Raw genomic sequence first — 22,841 nt, 5'->3', positions numbered from 1 at the left:
GGAAGATATTCCTCAGGAGCAAGAACAGAATTGGCGCAGAATAGCGTTTGAAGATTGTTGGTCTGAGATTTAGCATTTTTCTGCAATGCACCCTTTGTAATGATCTTATTGTTGTGAAATATAACTGTCAGGGTTTACAAGACCAACCATGCTCACAGTCAGATGAGTTAGGAAATGGACTGATGAACAAGTATGGTAAATTGTTTACTTTTTGCATGTAATCAATGAAACGACAGTGTAGCCTGTTAGTGTGTCAAAACCCTGCACCAGAAAGGAGTGGGGAGCAGGTTAACCATGCGTTAAATTACTGAATCATCATGCTGCAGTCAGAATGCTACCACATATGGCTCAGCGCCTACTCTCAGAGAAGCATTGCTGTAAGTTGGCAGCAACTCCTCGTGGCTGTGAATGGTTTGGCAGTAGGAGGCCAACAGAAAAGCGCACGGGATAAAACGTAAGATGACTTAAAGGGGGTCTGAGTATCAAAACAAAATACAGTAAATAAATCCTTGTCTTACTGCCATCCATCCCAAAGGGGCAGATCAGTAGCTCCAATACTGCAATGTTGGACTTTTGGCATTACCATCACCGAATCCCCCACCATCAACATCCTGGAGGGTCACCATTGACCAGAAACTTAACTGGACCAGCCACATAAATACTGTGGACACAAGAGCAGGTCAGAGGCTGGGTATTCTGTGGCGAGTGTCTCACCTCCTGACTCCCCAAAACCTTTCCACCATCTACAAGGCACAAGTCAGGAGTGTGATGGAATACTCTCCACTTGCCTGGATGAGTGCAATTCCAATAACAATCAAGAAGCTCGACATCTTCGGCAGCACCTCCCATACCTGCGACCCCTACCACCTAGAAGGACAAGGGCAGCAGGTGTATGGGAACACCATCACCTCCAAGTTCCCCTCCAAGTCACACACCATCCTGACTTGGAAATATATCACCGTTCCTTTATCATCGCTGGGTCAAAATCCTGGAACACCCTCCCTAACAGCACTGTGGGAGCACCTTCACCACACGGACTGCAGCAGTTCAAGAAGGTGGCTCACCGCCACCTTCTCAAGGGCAATTAGGGATGGCCAATAAATGCTGGCCTTGCCAGTGGCGCCCACATCCTAGGAACGAACAAAATAAATTTACAATCCAATTTGCCCAGAACCTTATTTTTGACAGTCTTAACCAGGTAGTTTGTGAGAGGGAGGGTCACAGGGCCAAGCAAAGTCCCGTTTTGTGTTGCTCACCCATACCTGCTGGTGGCTCAACAACATATTGAGAGTGTTCATTAACGTTTCTCAGGCTGGCCTGTCTCACCTTCCCAGCTCAGGATTGTATGATGCTGGGGGTAGGAGGAGGTAACATAGAGGGAGTCAACCTATGCAACAAATCCCTTTTTTCCTTCTAATTCTTCATAGAATCCTGTGAAAATATATTAAAAAGTGCAGTGTGTGAATTTTTGAATTATTTTGTTTCTGCATTTCTTCCTGATTTCAAAGTTATTCCCATCTCAGAGCAGTCATCTCTTTGTTAAATAGTTCGGTTTCTAAACCATCTTGAATAGGTAGTAATGGTTGGTTGCTGTTGAGTTGATGGCGCTGACCTGAAATTAACAAGGTTATTATTAGACAAGGGAGACTGTGACTCTAAACATTTGGATTGTAGTGATAAAACTGGCAGTGATTAAAACGTTTTATGTTGCCTTCGTAAAAAAAATAACGGGACATTCATGAAGTAATCAAATCCAACTGCAACATAATCACTTCAATAAAATTTGTCGCTTGGATTGTTTTTAACAGAATACTAAACCAGTTGAGATATGGTCTCTTAAAAGATTCAGAAGACATAGCTTTTATCTGAACAGTACTGCTAGCTTGCAAAGCTCCAGAGAGCACAAAGGGACTCAGACAATAGCACTGACCACTGACAATAGCAAAGTCTTTGCCAATGCGAGACTCGTGGCTGGAACATCAGGGGGACCATTGGAAATACATTTCATCTTAGTAACAACCCCTGTCTGATCAGAGCCCTTGACAATCGCTTTAGAAAAACAGTTGCGGATAATTTATTAAGCCATATCGCCCTTGTGAAGGCAGCTCTTTGTTCTCTCCTTGCCCTTGATAAATGTGACATGTTTAAAGAGCTCTCAGGGTGGCAGGTGCTAAGACTGTCCGACTGTCCTCTCCAGAGGATGAGTGCTCGCATCACCTGGTCCCAACGTCCCCAGCATCATGGTATATGAAACCCCATGTGGGAGGATTGTGGGCAAGGACAAGGAGTGCAGATTTTGAATGGCCTGCGACTTTTTTTTTTAATTAGTGATATTTGCTTCTGCAGGTCCTGCATTGTCTGTCTGTAGCAGATGGCTTGCATTCATTGGCTACAACAACAAGCAATCGGGATATCAGCGGTGCTGCAAAGAGACTCCGGTGCAAAGATTTATTCTGACAGCTTTAAATTGGAGGCCTTTTATTTCCTAAATCTATCCAGCCACTGATCATTTCTCCAGATTTCACAAAAATACAAATTCAATGCAGGTAAACACAAAGCTGATCAAAGCATTTTGCTGATCCAAGCAAAGAATCCCAAGGTATCTCATCACTGCCCCTTCAATCTCATTATACATGAAATCCTGATCAGAGCCCAACATAGAAATGCAAAAACCTGATCCAAGCATATCATTTTGCTCAATTATTCAGAGCTCATCACGCTGAACATTGTCAATCTGTTACCTAATTCCGCTAACAACAGCAGGGAAGGTTTAGAAATCTGTGTTTTATTTTACAAATTGACACTTTCTTGCATAAGGTGGTCGGTATTTTTTTTAAATAGCAATGTTTTCTGTGATTTAATGCCAGTTCAGTTTTCAATGCAATGATCAAAATGAGCTCATTTATAAATAATGAGAAATGATCATCCTGTCTATACAGTCCACAAACAGAACCAACTCAATGTTACAAGAATTTGAAATAGATGTAACCTAGACAACTTCAGTATCACACAGCAGAAAAATGTGACCGAGCCATTGACACACGTGACGTGAGATGGGTCAACTTCTTCAGATGGGTGATATGGTGTCAGCCAGTGGCTCAGTGGGTAGCACTCTTGCCTCTGGGTCAGAAGGTTGTGGGTTCAAGTCCCACTCCAGGGACTTGAGCACACAAATCACAGAATCACAGAAACCCCACAGTGCAGATAGAGGCCATTTCAGCCCATCGAGCCTGCACCGACACATATCCCACCCTATCCCCGTAACCCCGCGTATTTAATTCCCCTAACACTAAGGGTCAATTTATCATAGCCAATCAACCTAACCCACACATCTTTGGACTGTGGGAGGAAACCGGAGCACCCAGAGGAAACCCACGCAAACACGGGGAGAATGTGCAAACTCCACACAGACAGTCACCCGAGGCCAGATTCGAACAAATTCGAACAAATCTAGGCTGATACTCCAGTGCAGTGCTGAGGGAGTGCTGCACCATCAGAGGTGCCATCTTTCGGGTGAGATGTTAAACCGAGGCCCCGTCTGCTCTCTCAGGTGGATCCCGTGACACTATTTCGAAGAAGAGCAGGGGAGTTCTCCACGATGTCCTGGCCAATATTTATCCCTCAATCAATATCACTAAAGCAGATTATCTGGTCATTATCACATTGCTGTTTGTGGGAGCTTGCTGTGCGCAAATTGGCTGCTGTGCTTCCTACATTACAACAGTGACTACACTTCAAAAAGTACTTAATTGGCTGTAAAGCACTTTGAGACATCCGGTGGTCATGAAAGGCGCTATATACAGTAAATGCAATTCTTTCTTTTTATGATGGAACTCTACAGTCCCTGTGAGCATGGCAGGCTCCACATCGCAGGCTGCCGTTCATTAATGAGCAAGTTATAAAAGTTTTTACATATTCTATAACTGCTGGTTTGGTGTAAGCTATTGTCTTCTTGTGACAACTTAAGCCTTTCAATTATGTCACAATTCTTAATGCATTCCAGCCAAACGTATTCTAGATGAAGAATTCAACTCTAAATAATACACGTTAGAAATAAATCGTGATAAATATTTCTGTATGTTGAGTAGATTAGAAACATGGATGCTTCTCTTTTGTAGGCACCTACACAACTGGCAGCGTTTGCCCTCATTACCCCTCTGAAACTGACCGCAACTTCAGGATTTAGCACCTGGGCAGCCTAACGCGGAAGTCCTGAAGTTGCGGTTTGTCATTCACTGCTCCGACACTGGCTGCGCTGTGGACCTCCCTCCCCAACCCCCAGAGCTGGCAATCAGTGTACTCTGTCAAATCATGGAAACGGACGAAAACGTTGGCCCTTCTGTGGTAATACCGCGGTTAAATACCCCATTCAAAGTAAGACCCTGTGCTTTACAAAGGTTCAGTTTGGGCCGGCTTACTGTTCTCTGCCAGCCAAAGATGATTAGGTAAACTTGGGTGTGTTCCTTTGTTCTTTTTCTCACTTCCACTGAGATCTGTTGGAACTGTTTCTTTCCCCTTATTGGCCCTGGGTTTTTTTTGCCTCTCCCAGGATATTACATGGCTGCCTGGGGGGGCGGGGGTTAAGAAGTGTCTTGTTATGATGTTCCAGGCATCACGAGTTTGGGGCAGGCTTGATGGAGCAGCTAGTCTATTCTGATTGTCATTTTTGTATGCCTCTATGTTGATACCTCGCTAGTGTGTGTAGGTTTATTTTATGTGTGTCTGTTCACACCTAGTTTCAAATATGAAAGGACAGCACAAAGCATTTTTGCAACGGAAGCTATATTATTAAAAGATCATCAACAACAACTTGTATTTATATAGCGCCTTTAACATAGTAAAATGTCACAAGACTCTTATACTCCTGTGAAGCGCCTTGGGATGTTTTACTGCGTTAAAGGTGCTATATAAATACAAGTTGTTGTTGTAAAACGCTTCACAGGAGTGTGATAAAATAAATGTGACACCAAGCTATGTAAGGAGAAATTAGGGCAGGTGACCAAAAGCTTGGTCAAAGAGATGTGTTTTAAAGAGCATCTTAAAGGAGGAAGCGAGGCGGAGAGGTTTAGGCAGGGAATTCCAGAGCTTAGGGCCTAGGCAACAGAAGGCACGGCCACCAATGGTTGAGCGATTATAATCAGGGATGCTCAAGAGGGCAGAATTAGAGGTGCGCAGATATCTCGGGGGGTTGTGGGGCTGAAGGAGATTACAGAGATTGGGAGGGGCGAGGTCATGGAGGGATTTGAAAACAAGGATGAGAATTTTTAAAATCACGGCATTTCTTAACCGGGAGCCAATGTAGATCAGCGAGCACAGGGGTGATGGGTGAACGGGACTTGGTGCGAGATAGGATACAGGCTGAGTTTTGGACGACCTCAAGTTTACGTAGGGTAGAATGTGGGAGACCAGCCAGGTGTGCTTTAGAATAGTCAAGTCTAGATGTAACAAAGGCATGGATGAGGGTTTCAGCAGCAGATGAGCTGAGGCAAGGGCGGAGACAGGCAATGTTACGGAGGTGGAAATAGGCGGTCTTAGTTATGCTGCGGATATGTGGTCGGAAGCTCATTTCGGGGTCAGACCATCTCCACATTGTGGGTATACACAATGTACCAGCCATTCCAGAGGTGTTGCAGCTGTGGAGGGTTAATCAATAGTAGCAAATGTAAACCAATCAATTTGATGAGTTATAGATTACTATTATCAGATGAGACCAGCCTAATAACAATTCTGGATAATAGCGTCATTATACTGAACATTTGGTGCAATGTGATTTCTGCGCAGGAGATTGCAAGAGTTGTATTAAAACTGCTGCACTGAACCACGTCAGTTCAGCTTTTGGCATCAGATGTGAGACACCTGCAAACAGCCTGGGTGATCCTTCAACCTAATGTTAGAAATGAGAGAAAATGGTTCTTTTCTGGCAGCGATTGAATGCTGGTGACAAGAATTCTACACAGGAGTTTCAGTCTATAAGCGTACAGCTCTGCTTTCCCTCGACCAGAGAAAAAGAGAAAGACTTGCATTTCTATAGCGCCTTTCATGACCTCAGGACATCCTAAAGTGCTTTACAGCCAATGAAGTACTGTTGAAGTGTAGTCACTGTTGCAATGTAGGAAACACGGCAGCCAATTTGCGCACAAATTGATGTCAAACAGTATCTGCAGTGTAACTGTAGCTTAAGTTTTTTTATATTTATGCTTATATATCCTTACTTATAGCACTAGTGTTTGACATTCACACCGAGCTCTAACCTCCATACAATGGTGAGGATATAAGCAAGAACATTTCTAAACACATAAATCATTGGGGGGGGATTTTAACCTCAAAAAACGGGTGGGTTGGGGTCAGGTGGGAGGCTAAAGAGTTAAAAATCTGAATCCCGACCCCACCCCCCTCCAAACCGCCCACCTCCAGTTTTAATGGGGGCGGGATGGAGGGGCCGGGCAGCCAACCCGCTCCCAGGAGATGGGCTTCCCATTTAAATATTATAATGAGGCTCCGTGCCCCATGGCGATCCATCATTTTAACTTTAACTGTGGGCGGGTGGGTTTCCCGGGCCTCGGGAAACCTGCCGGCTAAAGGGAAGCGAGGACTGCTGGATCCTTTTACTTACCTGCTGGATCCAGCATTCCTGCCTCACCAACCTCCCGCAATCGGACACCACCCCCCCTTCCATTTGGCTGGCTGTGGGTGGGAAACAGTGATTCCATGTGCTAATCAGGCCCTGCCATTAAATTCGTTCTCCCGGGTTTCCCGACCACTTTCCAGCCCCACCCACCTCCACATTAAAATTCTGGCCATTGTTTCAGGAGCAGATTTCTGCAGCATGGTTTGATTTTGTTTCAAACGCCTCACCATTACATTTCTCAGGGATGTTGCCATGTTTCGTAACATTGATTAACGAGGGAAAGCTATCGTCACACCTTCCTTCAGCTTTTGTATATTTGTTGGAATAAGCTACACAAACAGATCTGTAGTGTCATTAAATGGGAACGTCATTGCCCTGGGAGGAGTGTGGCCAGTATCATTTTGATTTTAGAAAGGGCTGAATCTTTACCGGTGGCGCTGCCAGTATTCATTAGAGCCGTGTCTTTAGATTGTAGTTATACTGTACTACTAGTGTGATAACTGGTAGCTGTAAAATATGAAGAGCAATCAACAACACCTGGTTATACTCTGGGCTATAAGTCACACCCTGCTCCCTCAGTGATTATTTTTTAATGTTAGTGGGTAAGAGTGTTTGCTTTTCTCATCGCATTAAAAGGACTTTGCCGAGGAGATCAGACAGGCCACCTCAGTGCTTTTTTTAAACCCAGCTTCACACAGCATAGGAGTTATACTTCATATATTTTGCTTTAACATGAAAGTGACTGTAAAATTACAGCCTGCGGTTGTTTTTCAAGCATTTAAACACCCAGGTTTTTATACTTAAGCTCCTATGTACAATTATATGATAACGCTCCTCCATAGCTTCATTGGAAGACCGACAGAAGTTTTACATTGCATCACCTTGTCAGATCCGCAATGTGTCTGCTGAGATGGTATGCTTACATCAAGAACTTCCTCTAATCAAAATCAAAGGCTTCAACACGATTCGTTTGTTTTCAATTGTCAACTGGTAACTTTTAAGTAGTTCTGCTAATAACTCTTGATCCACCACGGAATTATTTTGGGAGCAACATGGAGTTATGTGGGGTTGTGGGGGGGGAAACTAAAATAATTTTAAAAGTTAATTTTCTGAATCAGAGACAATTTAAAATAAAAGGTGTGTAAAAACCCTATTTAATATTAAATCACTATATCATTGGCTGATGAGCAGCAATGATCCCCAACTTGTTTCAATAACTAAAGATAATTTGAATTTCGGAATGAACTGGTTCTATTCTGAAACAGTTAATTAAAGCATTCTGCTATTGTGTCATGCTTTGATTACTTCCTGGTCTCCTTTTCATTTAGGATCTTTATATTTATGTCAAACAAATGAATTACAAGGTTTTAAATTTACATGAAAATAAACCAGATCATTTATTTAAAATGGTCACCTTAGTAAAGCTCACTTCTTGGTCCAAAAATAAATTGACAACCTACGATTAAATCTAATATCAATAATATCCTACGTACATTTTAACATAACAGTATGACATTTTTATAGTTCGCCAGCAGCACCAATATTAGAGCACACACTTCCACAGTGATTCCAGAATCTAAACAATGGTGTGGAAAAATATGTTCTATAGACTTTGCAGTTTATTAGAATGTCCTTCTAAAATAAATGGCTCCCTTCCCTATGTTCTGCCATATTAAAATATAAAATAATATTTGCTTATATCATGGTTTGTGTGTCCAGACCCATAGTTTATGTACAATATTTTTGTTGGTCTGGGTTTTATATCGTGTTTAGAACACAGCCAGATTCATTTAAAAGAACTGAATAGCACAAGGGTCTCCATAAATCACTTCTGTCCTGTCTGTCAGAGAGACCATGATCTCCCTGTGCTACCAGAACAATGGTGCACACATACTTTATTCAGCCATGTCCACTCATTGGGTAAATACCATGTCGAACAGATTCCACGGTGTCTTCTCCATTTTATATTTGTGACCTATCAAAGATCATTCTTTCAAAACGATCATGATGCTCTACACAATACATTGGAGAAAAAAAGTAAAAGATACTATTAACAAGAAACATTTGTACATATTTTATCACAGCATAAATTTAGAAAGCACCGTTTACAACCTCAGGATGGCCCTAAGGGCTTCACAGCCAATGAAGTATAGTTGCTGGAGGGAATCACAGCAGCCAATTTGCGCACAGCAAGCTCCTATAAGCAGCAATAAGATAAATGACCAGATAATCTGTTTTTTAGTAATGTTGGTTGGGGGATAAATATTGACCAGGGCACCCGAGCAAACTCTGCTGCTCTTCTTCGAATAGCAACGCGGGATCTTTTACGCCCACCTGAGAGAGCAGATGGGTTTAATGTGTCATCCCCAAGATGCCGGCCCAGAACTTTCTGGTTCAGTGTAAATCGAAAGATAGATTGAAATTTACACCAGTCTCTACGTCGATCTTGCCGACTGGTACTCACGCCAAAATTTCCTGCCGATATTCTTAGTATATGCGGAGCATGAAAACTGGTGTAAACAACAATCAGGGCCAGAGGAAAGCGCAGAACTTACGCCATGCTCCTTCTTAAAATTCCTCTTCATCTATGAAAATTGAAGTTTGAAGCCATCATTTATGCACATAAGGCACAGCATGTTGAAGAAAATGCAATTGTGGTGGCTTTCTGAGCTACAAAAATGCATTCAAAAAATACAGTGCAGGACTTCGTAAGAATTTTACTTTTTAAATTGCAAAAAAAAAATCACTGTAAAGCTCCATAAATTGTGACTTTGGTCCCTGCTGCGCCTAATTTTTTTGTTGCCTTTAATCTATGCCCACAGAAAACTAGTATAAATGCAGAAAATTCACGAGCTCTTATTTACATGGGGGGGGGGGGGTGGTGGCAGCTATGTTGAAGAGCAGCGAGTGTTCGGTGGAAGTTGAACAATTGCCGCAAAAAATCAAGGAAACTCAGGAGTAGTGTAAAAAAAAACACGACTTAAGTGACAGATGCCTACATTTCCATGACCTTTTACTCTTAAAATTAGTATTTCCCCATTCTTATGCTGCTGTTTTAGTGCAAGTTTCCAGAGTCTCACTCAACAACAACTTTATTTATATAGTGCCTTTAACGCAGTTAAACGTCCCAAGGTGCTTCACAGGAGCGTTATCAGATAACATTTGATACCAAGCCACATAAAGAGCTATTAGGACAGGTGACCAAAAGTGTAAGATTCGCAAAATTTCTACATTTCCCCAAAGGTTATTAATAAGAAAAGGGACCCTGCATGGACATTTTAATGAAAAAGGGTACCCAAAATGGCGTCTGCTCCTCATGGCAGAAAACCTGTGAGATTTTTAAAACTTGGACTCTGCGGCACAGGCAGCTCATGGAGAAATCGAAACCAAAGCTGCAGTTTCTGTGAAGAGAGACTTTGCATTTTTAAAACCAAACAGGACTTTGAATTATGTATTAGATCAAATTGGAGACAAATCTAAATCCAGTTAGGCCTATCGTTAAGGCCATCAAGCAGTTTGCATAAATAAACAGCAACAGATTAAGGAAGCCATCGAGGCTGGACAGGCCCATCAAGGTGCATTCATGACAAAACAAGTCAATTGTCAGGCCAGTAGGTGCGATTACCGGCCATCTAAAAACAGTTAGAGTAGATTGCCACCGTTATTTAAAATAGCCCACCAAAATTAAGACAAAGAACTAACCTGATTTGGCGCGCAGATAAGGGCCATCCAAAGAAGTATAATTGTAGGCCCACCAGCAACCTTCTCGGCTCTGCTCTCAGCCTTGCTCCGGCTCTGGCTCCGGCCCCTCGCCCTCATGGCTGCTGCTCTTTCCCCGTCCCGCGCTTACCCCCTGGCCTTTGCCCGTGCTTTTTCCCACTCCATCCGGAATCGCCCAGGCACTGCATCGGGCGGACACGGACAATTCAGGCCAGGCGAGGCGGGACGCGGCGAGGCGAGGGGGAGATGAAGTGAGGAAGACGAAGGAGAAGATGAACTGAGGAAGACGACTGAAGACAGGCTTCGAATCATCGGGCCTTCAGTCTCAGCTGACCTCCGACTATCTTCATGCAAACTCAAACTGTCGGCTGAGGAAGAGAAACCGCCATCCCTGCAAGGTAAAGTACCCAAGCAGAGACTTTAACTTTGGGTTACTTGTACCTGGACAACGCCCTTGCAGCACCCGGAGACCACGTGACGACGGCAGGCTCCAGAGAGCACCAAGAGCGAACCCCAAACCCCACTGCTGTTTTGAGTTCAGCAGAGCCCTTTTGATTGGTGAGCATGGAGTTCTGACCCCTCATAGCTTAATCTAGTTAGGTATAGGGGGTAGGATAAGGATAAGGGGATTGTTAAGATAGTTTGTTTTCCCTTGATGTGCCGTGTGTTCCCCATTCCCTGTATAAGTATAGTTATTTTGTATTTTGCCTGTAGAAGTGTATACCAGTAACTTTTTCATAAGATTGTATTAATTTCCTCTTCAATAAAAATCTTAGTTTTTGCTTACATCCAACCACCTGTCTACTCGAGTCTTTTCTGTATCGCCGCCTTGTACCTAAGTTCGGTGTCTAGAACCCAGGGGCGTGGGAGCAATTCGAACCCCTCGTAAACAGTCAGAGGCATAACTGACTGGGCGCATGCGCCACCCCACACCACCCCCTACAAAAGCTTGGTCACAGAGGTAGGTTTTAAGGAGCATCTTAAAGGAGGAAAGAGAGGTAGCGAGGTGGAGAGGTTCAGGGAGGGAATTCCAGAGCTTGGGGCCCAGGGAACAGAAGGCACGGTCGCCAATGGTGGAGCGATTAAAATGGGGGATGCACAAGAGACCAGATTTGGAGGAGCGCAGCTATCACGGAGGGTTGTAGGGCTGGAGGAGGTTATAGAGATAGGGAGAGGCGAAGTCATGGACTGATTTGAAAAAAGTACAAACACTTTTTCAGTGCTGCACTGCAGTGTCAGCTTAGATGATGGGCAGGATTTTCAGTGGGCCATGAAGGCAGGATTGGAGGCGTGTGGGGGGGTTGAAATCCTGAAATCAGGGGTCCCGACCCCATCCTGCACAGAACCTGCCTCCATGCCAGTTTCAAAGGATATGGGTACCTGTCCCGCACTGGGACCCGCCTACCCAAGGCGGGAAGGGATTAGTGCCAATTAACTGCCTGTTAACAGCTAGTTAACAGGCAGTTTTTAGCCTAATCCCTATTTTTAATGCTGAAGTGTGGGATTCCCGATGGCTCCAAACCACGCCAAGTTTGCAAGGCGGGCCGTCGGGTTGAAGGACTTGGAGGGGTCGAGATGTTAGTGTGCAGGTGAGCGATGGGTGCATGAGTGCAAAGGTAAGTGTGTTTGGTGTGTTTAAAGAAGTTTAAATTACCTTTTCAGCCTTCCTTCCTTTAGGTCTCAGGAGTCACTTATCTCGCCGGCACAGAAAGCAGAATGGCTGCGAACTGTCAAAAGTGACAGCCTGCAGCTTTCTGTGCAGGAGAGATTTCTAACTGAGTCTGTGGAAAAGGACTCATGTTAGAAGTAAGACTGTCAGGGCAGGATTTTCATTCAGGAGTCGGGTTGGAGGCGGGTCTACAACTTTCAGGGTTGTAGTCCCGCCTCCATCGAGATGCAGCCAATCCACGCGATTTTAACTTGATTGACCTTGTTGAGCCCACCCAGTGGGCTCAGCAGGCCAATTAAGGGCCACCCGGCAACAGGTGACGTCAGACTGAAATTTCATCTGTCAAGAGGTTTTGACAGATGAAATATCAGCGTTTCACAGCTGTTTGAAGCTGTCAAACACTGACAGTCTTACTTCTAACATGAGTCCTTCTCCACAGACTCCGTTAGAAATCTCTCCTGCATAGAAAGCTGCAGGCTGTCACTTTTGACAGTTCGCAGCCATTCTGCTTTCTGTGCCGGTGAGATGATGGTCTCCCGAAACCTAAAGGAACGAAGGCTGAAAAGGTAAGAAAATGTATGTAAAACTTATTTAATCACTTTAGACACACCAAACACACTTACCTTTGCACTCAGGCACACATCACTCACCTGAACACCGACATCTCGACCCCTCCAAGTCCTTCAACCTGACGGTCCGCCTCCTCTAACTTGGCGTGGTTTGGAGCCGTCGGAAATCCCATACTTCAACCTTAAAAATAGGGATTAGGCTAAAAACTGCCTGTTAACTACCTGATAACAGGCAGTTAATTGGCACTAATCCCTTCCATCCTCGGGTAGGCGGGTCCCAGTGCGGGGTGGGTACCCGCCTCCTTTGAAACTGGCATGGAGGCGGGTTTGGGTGCGGGATGGGGTCGGGACCCCTGATTTCAGGATTTTAACCCCCCGCACGCCTCCAATCCCAACTCCACGGCCCAATGAAAATCCTGCCCTCACTGTTTGACAGCTTCAAACAAACAGCTTTCAAACACTGATATTTCATCTGTCAAAACCTCTTGACAGATGAAATTTCAGTCTGTGATTTCACCTGTTGCCGGGTGGCCCTTAATTGGCCTGCTGAGCCCACTGGGCTGGCTCAACAATGTCAATCAGGTTAAAATCGCGTGGATTGGCCACATCTCGATGGAGGGGACTACTACTGAAAGTTGTATTCCTACCTCCTACATGAAAATCCAGTCCGATGTATTCAGGTCCTGGAGCTAGTGGCGAACCCACAACCATCCACCTTATCGAGGTGAGAGTGCTAGCAGGGAGCCAAAGCCGACACCTTAAATTGTACCGGGACAGTGATCCACCCACAATTACCAGGCACCATCCATTGAATACAGTGGAGCACAATAAAAAATCGACTTATAATTGCAAGACTATTGAGTACCATTTTACATTCCCAGAGCATCAATATAAAATAGATTATAAAATGCTTTATTTTTTTGCAGAAACATGTAACAGCGTCAATTTTATTTTCTTACTGAAACAAATAACTAAAACATGAATAATTATTCATTTATTAATGATATAAACAGAATGTGTTTCAGGGAATCATTGAGGGTGTAAAATACTTCTAGTGGCTCAGCAGAGCGATCGAAAAATGGGAATGTTTGCATTTCTGCAGGGCCAGGTTACATCAAACTGCGGAATGTGCTTCACACAATGACCGACTTCTTGCTATGCAGTGCCTGTGGTCGTGTAGATGAACCACTCGCTATTTGTGGGTTCTGCAGTTTTGCCACTCCAACTATTTCCGAAGTTCAGTTTCTCACGAATCCTGCACCTACTGCGAGAGAGAGAGAGAAAGGGACGAACTGCAGCTGGGATAGAACTTCGATATAGATTATTGTTCACATGTCTTCAGAATCAATTGCGTATCCTTCTTTCTTATTCACAGGCTTTTTAAAATCTAAAACTTGGCGTCATCCGCTGACTATAGGGTGAGAACTTAGTTGAACTGTCAAGGGAGGGGGGAGAGGGAGGGGGTGACAGTAACTCCCAGGGGTGTAAACAGAACAGTAAAAGTACCCTGGATTTATAAAAAGGCTGTGTGCAAGTGGTCCGCTTAACACAGCCTCTTCTCCGGCCAGTTCTGGTCTGAGCAAGGGGTGGCCCCGCTACACCACAGAAGCTGATTTTCTGAGATTTGAGAGTCACTGAACCCGGGAGCACATTTGGCCTGTAGTTTGGACAACCCAGCATTAAAGATTTGCAGCCGAATATTGAAAGAGCCTAATTGAAAGGCATTAGTTACAAAGTAAAAAAAAAGTGAAGTAATTGCATTGCAATCATTTTTACCCGTTATAAAAAGCAATGAGTTCAAACCAGTGAACATTCCTGTCTTCCCTTCCTGTACAATCTCTTACACTTTTGAAACCCCAGTACATGGTTACCGAATCCCCATCTTCTGATTTAATCTTAACTATTCTTTCCAACTTTGCTGTTGTATTGCACTGCGGACCTGACCCCTCCCTTCGGGTTCTTCAATAATAATTACACCGCCTGGATCCTCTACTCAAAGGATCCGGACTTATCTACATTTGAACTTTCACCATTACAGCTAGAGTGAGCAAATATTTACCTCAAAAATAAGTGGATATAAAACTTTGAGAACATTTATTAGTTTTAATATAGCTTTGACTGTAAACAGCTGACGTTGCATAAAATACAATTTCCATGCGCTTCTTGCTTAATCGTCCAAATAGGATTTGACAATATTGACATTAAATATGGTTTGCTGGAATCAACTTGGTTTCATTGGGCCGTGTCCAAAATGTGGTTGTAAACATACAGAAAAATGTGATGTAACGAAAATAAAAAAGGTTTTGCATTCCTCAATGTTTGCTCATTTTACAACAGTCCCTTGCCAGACATTTAAAAAATAAACATTTACAGTAACTCTCCAATGGTCGGCTAACAATGTTTAAACCACTCCCCAACCTTGTTCGTTCCCCAACTGGGGCTCAGAACCGAACGACCCGATAGTTTTTTTCCCAGCTTACATCTTCCTTCCTTCTGCACAGACTGTTCACAGTTCTGCTTCCCCGGTAATGTAACCAGATTGGTGCTGGACCTAGCGGACATCGCGTAGCCAACAGTTAGAATCTTGCATTATTATTATTCACCACCAATTTTTTTTGCATATAAATCGGATTTGGACAGTAAAGCAGATTGGTTTCAATACACTATACCGAGCAGGAGGTGCTGCAAACTGTGCGAAACTCGGCTGTTCCCAACACAGAAAAGGAAGTTAGTTAGAGTCTCTCTCCATAGGGTGAAATATTGTTCAGCAATTCTTTCATTCCATCGCCTTACCCCCAAAATTCATCATATTGGTAAGAGTCTGCCCAATTTAATTAAAGAATTTGCACTTTAACAGACAACCGCCAGCAACTTAGTTAAACAGGGTTATAAAAACAAGGAAATTCCTCGAACTCTCCCGCCCCACCATTAAAAAATAAAAGCCCGGAATGCACAATTAGATGGACACATCTCTGTACATATATACACACACACAGACACAGACACAGACTGAAAGCGGGTCCAGTGGAAGGGGTTGCAGCCCCATTCTGTCGCTCTATTTGTTGGTGGAGGGGCGGCCGCCGGGCAGATGCTGCGGGACAGTTTGACACAAGGTGCAGGGACACGCCACCCCGCCCCAGTGCCGGTAAGCGTCGCTCAGGGGCACGGCAGGGGGCGGCGCTGAGCCCTTCAGTAGATCGGGGGCGGCGGCGGCCGGTCTGCCGATGCCCAGGAAGCCGATGGGAAGAGACGGGGGCGGAGTGGCCATGGGTCGCAGCGGCTGGAGACCAACCTGCCCACACCTCTGGGGGTGGAAGTGGGCCTGTCCTCCATAAACCTCGCTCACCAGCTTCTTCATCTCCTCCAGCGAGCTGCTGAGCATCAGGATGTAGTTTCTGGCCAAGAGCAAAGTGGCGATTTTGGAGAGTTTTCTGACAGACGGCCCATGCGCGTAAGGCATGACTTCCCGGAGGCCGTCCATGGCCACGTTCAGGTCCTGCATCCGCTTGCGCTCCCGGTAGTTGACTTTCAGCCTCAGCTCCTGGCTCTCGCATTCGGGCACTTCCTTCTTAGACTTGCTCTTGCTGTCCAAGCTGGCCTTTGGCGGCCGGTCGCTGCCCTGGTCCTCCTGGTCGCTCAGGAAGTCCTGAAAGAGTTTGTTGTGTCTGGAGGCGAGGGAGCGAGGTCCAACAATGTCCATTTCAGGCGAGGAAGCGCGGCTGGAAACTGACCCGGCGTCTGAATCCATCGGGCAAAGAGGTCACTTCAAACCGGCGTCAGGCAGGCGGTGGCAGCGAGCGCCTCTGTGCCGAGGAGGTGGCTTCAGAGGGATCTTTTTCCCTTTTCCTCCCCTCCTTCACTCTGTCGCACATCAAGTTATTTATACAGAATCCCGCGGGGCCCTTAACAAAGGAACAATGAATGATATAATGAGCTTGTTATTCTGACATCCAATCATTAGGGCTGCACAATTTCACTGGCCCGTTTAGCGCTTAACTGTTCCAATCCCCCCCAAAAATCCCAAATCCGACTCTTTGAGCCCCAAGTCCGCTCACAATCGCGCGAAATCAGACTTTAAATCCAAGTACTGGCTGGGTCGTTGCCGGATTTAGCTAAAACAGATCGCCAGTTTGGAAAGAGCTGCCGCCTTGAGGATTCGCTGTAATTTAAAGAAAAGTTTCAGTTGCACAGAAAATACATCCGAAAAGCAAATCAAAAAACACGTTGCATTTGGAGCCGGGGCAGGATTGCCAGCAAAACTATGGGGCAACTAACTCCAGGGGCAATCGCTGCCCCAGATACCCTGGACCTATCTGTCAGTACCTGCTCTCCAATGGATTGGTAAACAGAAAGCTAAAACTGATGCATGAACAGGTCTCTCGGGAGGGACTCGGGACTGTCAAATTGCTTTTTTAAAAATTGGTATATTTTAGAAACATAATCAGGTGGAAAATATGCACATCTAAATTGTCAATTTAAATAATGCCCCCGCCCCCCATAATACTATGAATGAACTGCTGACACCTCCTGAATGATCAGGACTTTTACACCAGTGTTTTTTGACACAATAGTCATTGCCTCCAGATTCAACACCATTTAGTTGAAGGAACTTTTCCTTAATGTGACCATTTTTTAAATAACCTTTTGTTTGTGTTGGATGAGCCCCTGTTCAGAGCATTTCTCCCCGTCTCCCACCACTCTTTATGTCTTTACAATGCAACCACTTTAGTTTCCTAATTTAAAGTTTTGTATTTGTACTCGACCTGCCGAGTACATTCGTAGCCTGCGCCTCAATCTACAAGGACGGGACAAATAAATGTTTCAAGAAAAACTCAAATGGTTTCCTTCCCCGCCCCCACTATTGCCTTCTTTGACTGGAGCTATCAATTAGTTAGTCCCATTCCTCAGTCTGAGCATACCATGTGCTAAATGTTCACTCTAATCCAAACTGGGGTTAGTTCAACCTAAATCTGCATCTGTCGCAGTTGCAGCGGCTTCTATCCTGATTCAGGTCAGGTGAACGTGAATGGGAGCTTGCTGCTGCTCCTCGTGGTTTAGAATGGGAGCCGTGTACACTTTTGGTAGAGACATAAAAACATAGAAGATAGGAGCAGGAGTAGGCCATTCGGCCCCTCGAGCCTGCTCCGCCATTCAATGCGATCATGGCTGATCATCCAAACTCAGTACCCTGTCCCTGCCTTCTCCCCATATCCCTTGATCCCTTTAGCCTTAAGAAATATATCTAACTCCTTCTTGAATATATTTAATGAACTGGCCTCCACCACCCTCTGTGGCAGAGAATTCCACAGGTTCACCACTCTCTGGGTGAAGAAATTCCTCATCATCTCTGCCCTAAATGGCTTACCCCTTATCTTTAGACTGTGACCCCTGGTTCTGGACTCCCCCGCCATCGGAAACATCCTTCCTGCATCTAGTCTGTCTAGTCCTGTTAGAATTTTATAAGTTTCAATGAGATCGCCTCTCATTCTTCTAAACTCCAGCGAGTATAAGCCCAATCGACCCAATCTCTCCTCATACGTCATTCCTGCCATCCCAGGTATCAGTCTGGTGAATCTTTGCTGCACTCCCTCCATGGCAAGAACATCCTTCCTCAGATAAGGTGACCAAAACTGCACACAATACTCAAGGTGTGGTCTCACCAAGGCCCTGTACAACTGCAGCAAGACATCTTTGTTCCTGTACTCGAATCCTCTCGCTACGAAGGTCAACATACCATTTGCCTTCTTAACCGCCTGCTGCACCTGCATGCTTACCTTCAGCGACTGGTGCACAAGGACACCCAGGTCTCGTTGCACGTCCCCTTCTCCCAATCTATTGCCGTTCAGATAATAATAGACCATAAACAAATAAACTGTAACTAATAAAATATTAAATGAAACTTAACAAATTAAATTGAAATTTGGTTGGCCGGGGTGATAATGCACTCCAGACCCCGCGGTGCCCACCAGTCGCAGAAGTCTCGAGCGTGCCGGCAGACACCGCATGCTCCATCTCCAGGGCCACCTGGGCGCGAACATGGCGATGAAAGCGAGGCAGGCAATCGAGCCGAACGAATGGGAGCTGTGTATTGGGATGTTTACATCAGCCTGATGGATGCCCCCTTATTTTCAGCTGGTCTTAAATCCAGGACCAAGCCAACAAAGGTTTTCCGCTCTGAACTGTAGTCCTTCCCTACAAAAGGTGCAAGCAACTGAAGACTACAAAATTTTGATTTGATTCGTTAAGTTTCATTTAAATTTGGTTTAATTTGCGGTTTATTGGTTGTGCCCCGTTAAAAGGGGGCACTTGCTTACTGTCTTATTGGTGGTAGCACCAGCCACCAATCACCAAATCTCAACGCGAAAGATGTAGTCCTTCCCCTGACTACTTCATGAGATGTTAATGTTCTTGCCTGATATTGTGATCATCAGTTAAAATCATCAGGATACGTGCACTACCTGTTCAATTAGTCTGCTGCAAATCTCCTACTTTCTAGCCACTAGGTCAAGTGGTAGGAATCCTTCCATTAAAGTCTGATTGGAATGAATGTGCTTTGTATCATTTGCCAGGATTCTATTGCAAAGTCACTGTAAATGCAAATTTGGAGCTAGTGCATAAATAGTGAACAACCTGCCATTATTAATCAATATGATTAGAGGATTATCAGTTGTACTGTTAAAAATGTGTGAAGCATATCTAAATACTCTTCTACCTGTTGAAATGTTGGTATTATTTTTAACAAGTCACTATTTAATCCTGTTGATCAAAATGCACGGCCTGGATTTTGCAGTAAGAATAATGGTTCACCATTATTAAGGAGTAAATCGGACAGCAACTTCCGGCATCCACACATGTGCAGTTACACGCGGAAATCAGGAAGTTGTACTTATCCATCAACCAACACCTAAAAACAAATGATCTAGTCATTCATTTTATTTTGTTTGTGGGACCTTGCTGTGTACAAATTGGCTGTCGTGTTTCTAATTGGTTGTCAAGAGCATTGGGACACTATATAAATGCAATCAATTCATTTATTTATTTATTTATTTTTCTCTTTCTCTCTTTCATAATGTGCCACAGATTGGTTAAGGATGCAAGTGCTTGCCCACAGTTCCCTTGGTAGGGAGTTCTTGGTAGGTGCCGAACACCTCGAGTCTCTTTGCCAGGAGCAAGTGGAAGCCAAGCGCAGGCAGCGCAAGGAGCGCATGTCAACCCAAGATCCCCACCCACCCGCCCCTTCAACCACCATCTGCCCCACCTGTGACAGAGACTGTAGGTCCCGCATTGGACTCATCAGTCACCTGAGAACTCATTTTTAGTGTGGAAGCAAGTCATCCTCAGTTCCAAGGGACTGCCTAAGAAGAAGGGAGTTCTGAACTATTACCTGAGCCAGATCCACCCAGGGCAGATGTTGAGTGAAGGCTCAGCTCAGCAGTAGATCACTAGCCAGCCTTCTTAGTTCAAAAATATAAATTAAAAACAATTACAAATGTGTTTTTCACTATTGGTTAACATAACTCCCAAGAACTTTAAGCAGCAGGGTTTAGGATTCGGATTGATTTACAGTCAATAGTTAGCTGCAATAACATTTAAATAATTACAGAAATGCAATATGTGACAATAAACTTTTATTTAGTTAGAGATTTCGATAAGACTGTGCCAACCAATTATTTTGTAATATAAAATTCTATCAAATTATTTAAAAAAGCCAATATTCAAATACCATTTAAAAAATAAGTCTTGTTAAATCTGCATTCAGCATCTTGCACTATAATGTATCAATATTACAGTGAATTTTCCCAGTTAATTTGTATTGGATTTTGTAATTGATAGAAATGTAAATTGCTCAGGTAATACATTCTTACAGTGATGCCAAAAGTCTTTTATAAAACAGCTTATGATTTTCTGATCGAATAAGTTTGCGTAGCGAAGAGATGATAATTTAAATGTGTCAGTTAATTTGTAATGAATTAAATTCAATTATTTAGCACAGTCCTAGATTTTGCTATGCACATTGTAAATGTATTAGTATTTATTGGAGTTAAGTTATTTTGCACACATGAAGGCATATGAAATAGTAAATTTAAAAAACTGAATTCAAAATTCCTTCTAAACAGTCTTGGATTTCCTCTGAATTTAATCACATACTTCATGGTGTACATTAGTACACAGTGCAAGCACACACACAAACCAAGTGTGTTCCTCAGTCTAGTTAGCTTTACATGTCTGAAGAAGTCTAGAAATGAAGTGGGACAAGTTAATTTGGAATAACTTGTTAGGTACAGTGGAACACTGATTTTTAATTATTTTGATGCAAATGTATTCTTTTAATAAATCTTCTATAGTCATAGAATCATAGAACGGTTACAGCACAGAAGGAGGCCATTCGGCCCATCAAGCCCATGCCGACTCTTTGCAAGAGCACCTCAGCTAGTCCCACTCCCCCGCCCTTTCCCCGTAGCGCTGCAATTTTTTCCCCTCAGGTACTTATCCAATTCCCTTTTGAAAGCCGTGATTGAGTCTGCCTCCACCACCCTTTCAGGCAGTGCATTCCAGATCCTAACCACTCGCTGAGTAAAAAAGTTTTTCCTCACGTCGCCTTTGGTTCTTTTGCCAATCACCTTAAATCTGTGTCCTCTGGCTCTCGACCCTTCCGCCAATGGGAACAGTTTCTCTCTATCTACTCTGTCCAGACCCCTCATGATTTTGAACACCTCTATCAAATCTCCTCTCAACCTTCTCTGCTCTAAAGAGTAAATCTTTTCTGCACCCTCTCTAAGGCCTTCACATCCTTCCCAAAGTGCGGTGCCCAGAATTGGACACAATACTCCAGTTGAGGCCGAACCAGTGTTTTATATAGGTTCAGCATAACTTCCTTGCTTTTGTACTCTATGGGCTGGATTTTCATTGAGGAGTTGGGTAGGAGGCGGGACTACAACTTTTGGGGTTGTAGTCCTGCCTCCATCGAGTTGTAGCCAACCCACGTGATTTTGACTCGATTGACCTTGTTGAGCCTGCCCAGCGGGCTCAGCAGGCCAATTAAGAGCCACCCGGCAACAGGTGACGTCACAGATTGACATTTCATCTGTCAAGACCTTTTGACAGATGAAATATCAGTGTTTGACAGCTGTTTAAAGCTGTCAAACACTGACAATCAGTACTCTAAGTTAATTCATTCCTCTCAGGATGATTTAGAGATCTCACTGGAACAGAAAGCTGAATGCTGCAATTTTTGACAGCTCGCTGCCATTCTGCTTTCTGTGCCGGTGAGATGAGGGACTCCCGAGACCTGAAGGAAGGAAGGCTGTAAAGGTAAGTAAAACTTCTTTAAACACTTTACACACACCAAACACACTTACCTCTGCTCTCATGCACCCATCACTCACCTGAACACCGGACATCTCGACCCCTCCAAGCCCTTCAGCCCGACGACCCGCCTCGCTAACTTGGCGTGGTTTGGAGCCATCGGGAATCCCACACTTCAGGAATAAAAATAGGGATTAGGCTAAAAACTGCCTGTTAACTACCTGTTAACAGGCAGTTAATTGGCACTAATCCCCTTCCCGCCTCGGGGAGGCGGGTCCCAGTGCGGGTCGGGTACCCGCCTCCTTTGAAACTGGCATGGAGGCGGGCTGGGGGCAGGATGGGTTCGTGCCCCCCCGATTTCGAGATTTTAACCCCCCACATGCCTCCAATCCCGCCTCCACGGCCCAATGAAAATCGAGCCCTGTGCCTCTATTTATGAAGCCCAGGATCGCGTATGCTTTTTTAACCACTTTCTCAACCTGCCCTGCCACCTTCAATGATTTGTGCACATGTACCCCCAGGTCTCTCTGTTCATGCACCCCCTTTAGGATTGTACCCTTTAGTTTATATTGCCTCTCCTCATTCTTCCTACCAAAATGTATCACTTCTAACTTTTCTGCATTAAATTTAATCTGCCACGTGTCCATCCATTCCACCAGCCTGCCTATGTCTTCTTGAAGTCTATCACTATCCTCCTCACTGTTCACTATACTTCCAAGTTTTGTGTCATCTGCAAATTTTGAAATTGTGCCCTGTACTCCCAAGTCCAAGTCATTAATATATATCAAAAAAGCAGTGGTCCTAGTACCGACCCCTGGGGAACACCACTGTATACCTTCCTCCAGTCCGAAAACAACCGTTCACCACTACTCTCTGTTTCCTGTCACTTAGCCAATTTCGTATCCATGCTGCCACTGTCCCTTTTATTCCCTGGACTTCAACTTTGTAG

The 22,841-nt window shown here is 44.3% G+C and overlaps 1 protein-coding gene across 1 annotated transcript; it reads right to left on the bottom strand.

Moving 5' to 3' along the window:
- Window positions 1-14,675: 14,675 nt before the first annotated feature.
- LOC147103384 (oligodendrocyte transcription factor 3-like) lies at window positions 14,676-16,541 on the bottom strand. The gene has a single exon (XM_085963155.1). It carries the CDS (start codon window positions 16,332-16,334, stop codon window positions 15,642-15,644), a length of 693 nt encoding a protein of 230 aa, XP_085819281.1. The 5' UTR covers window positions 16,335-16,541; the 3' UTR covers window positions 14,676-15,641.
- Window positions 16,542-22,841: the final 6,300 nt, after the last annotated feature.

Source organism: Somniosus microcephalus, chromosome 20 (genome assembly GCF_052327205.1).
Source record: "Somniosus microcephalus isolate GS21.2 chromosome 20, FLI_Smic_1.0, whole genome shotgun sequence".
NCBI classification, from domain to species: Eukaryota; Metazoa; Chordata; class Chondrichthyes; order Squaliformes; family Somniosidae; genus Somniosus; species Somniosus microcephalus.
This window is presented reverse-complemented; position numbering and strand designations above follow the sequence as displayed.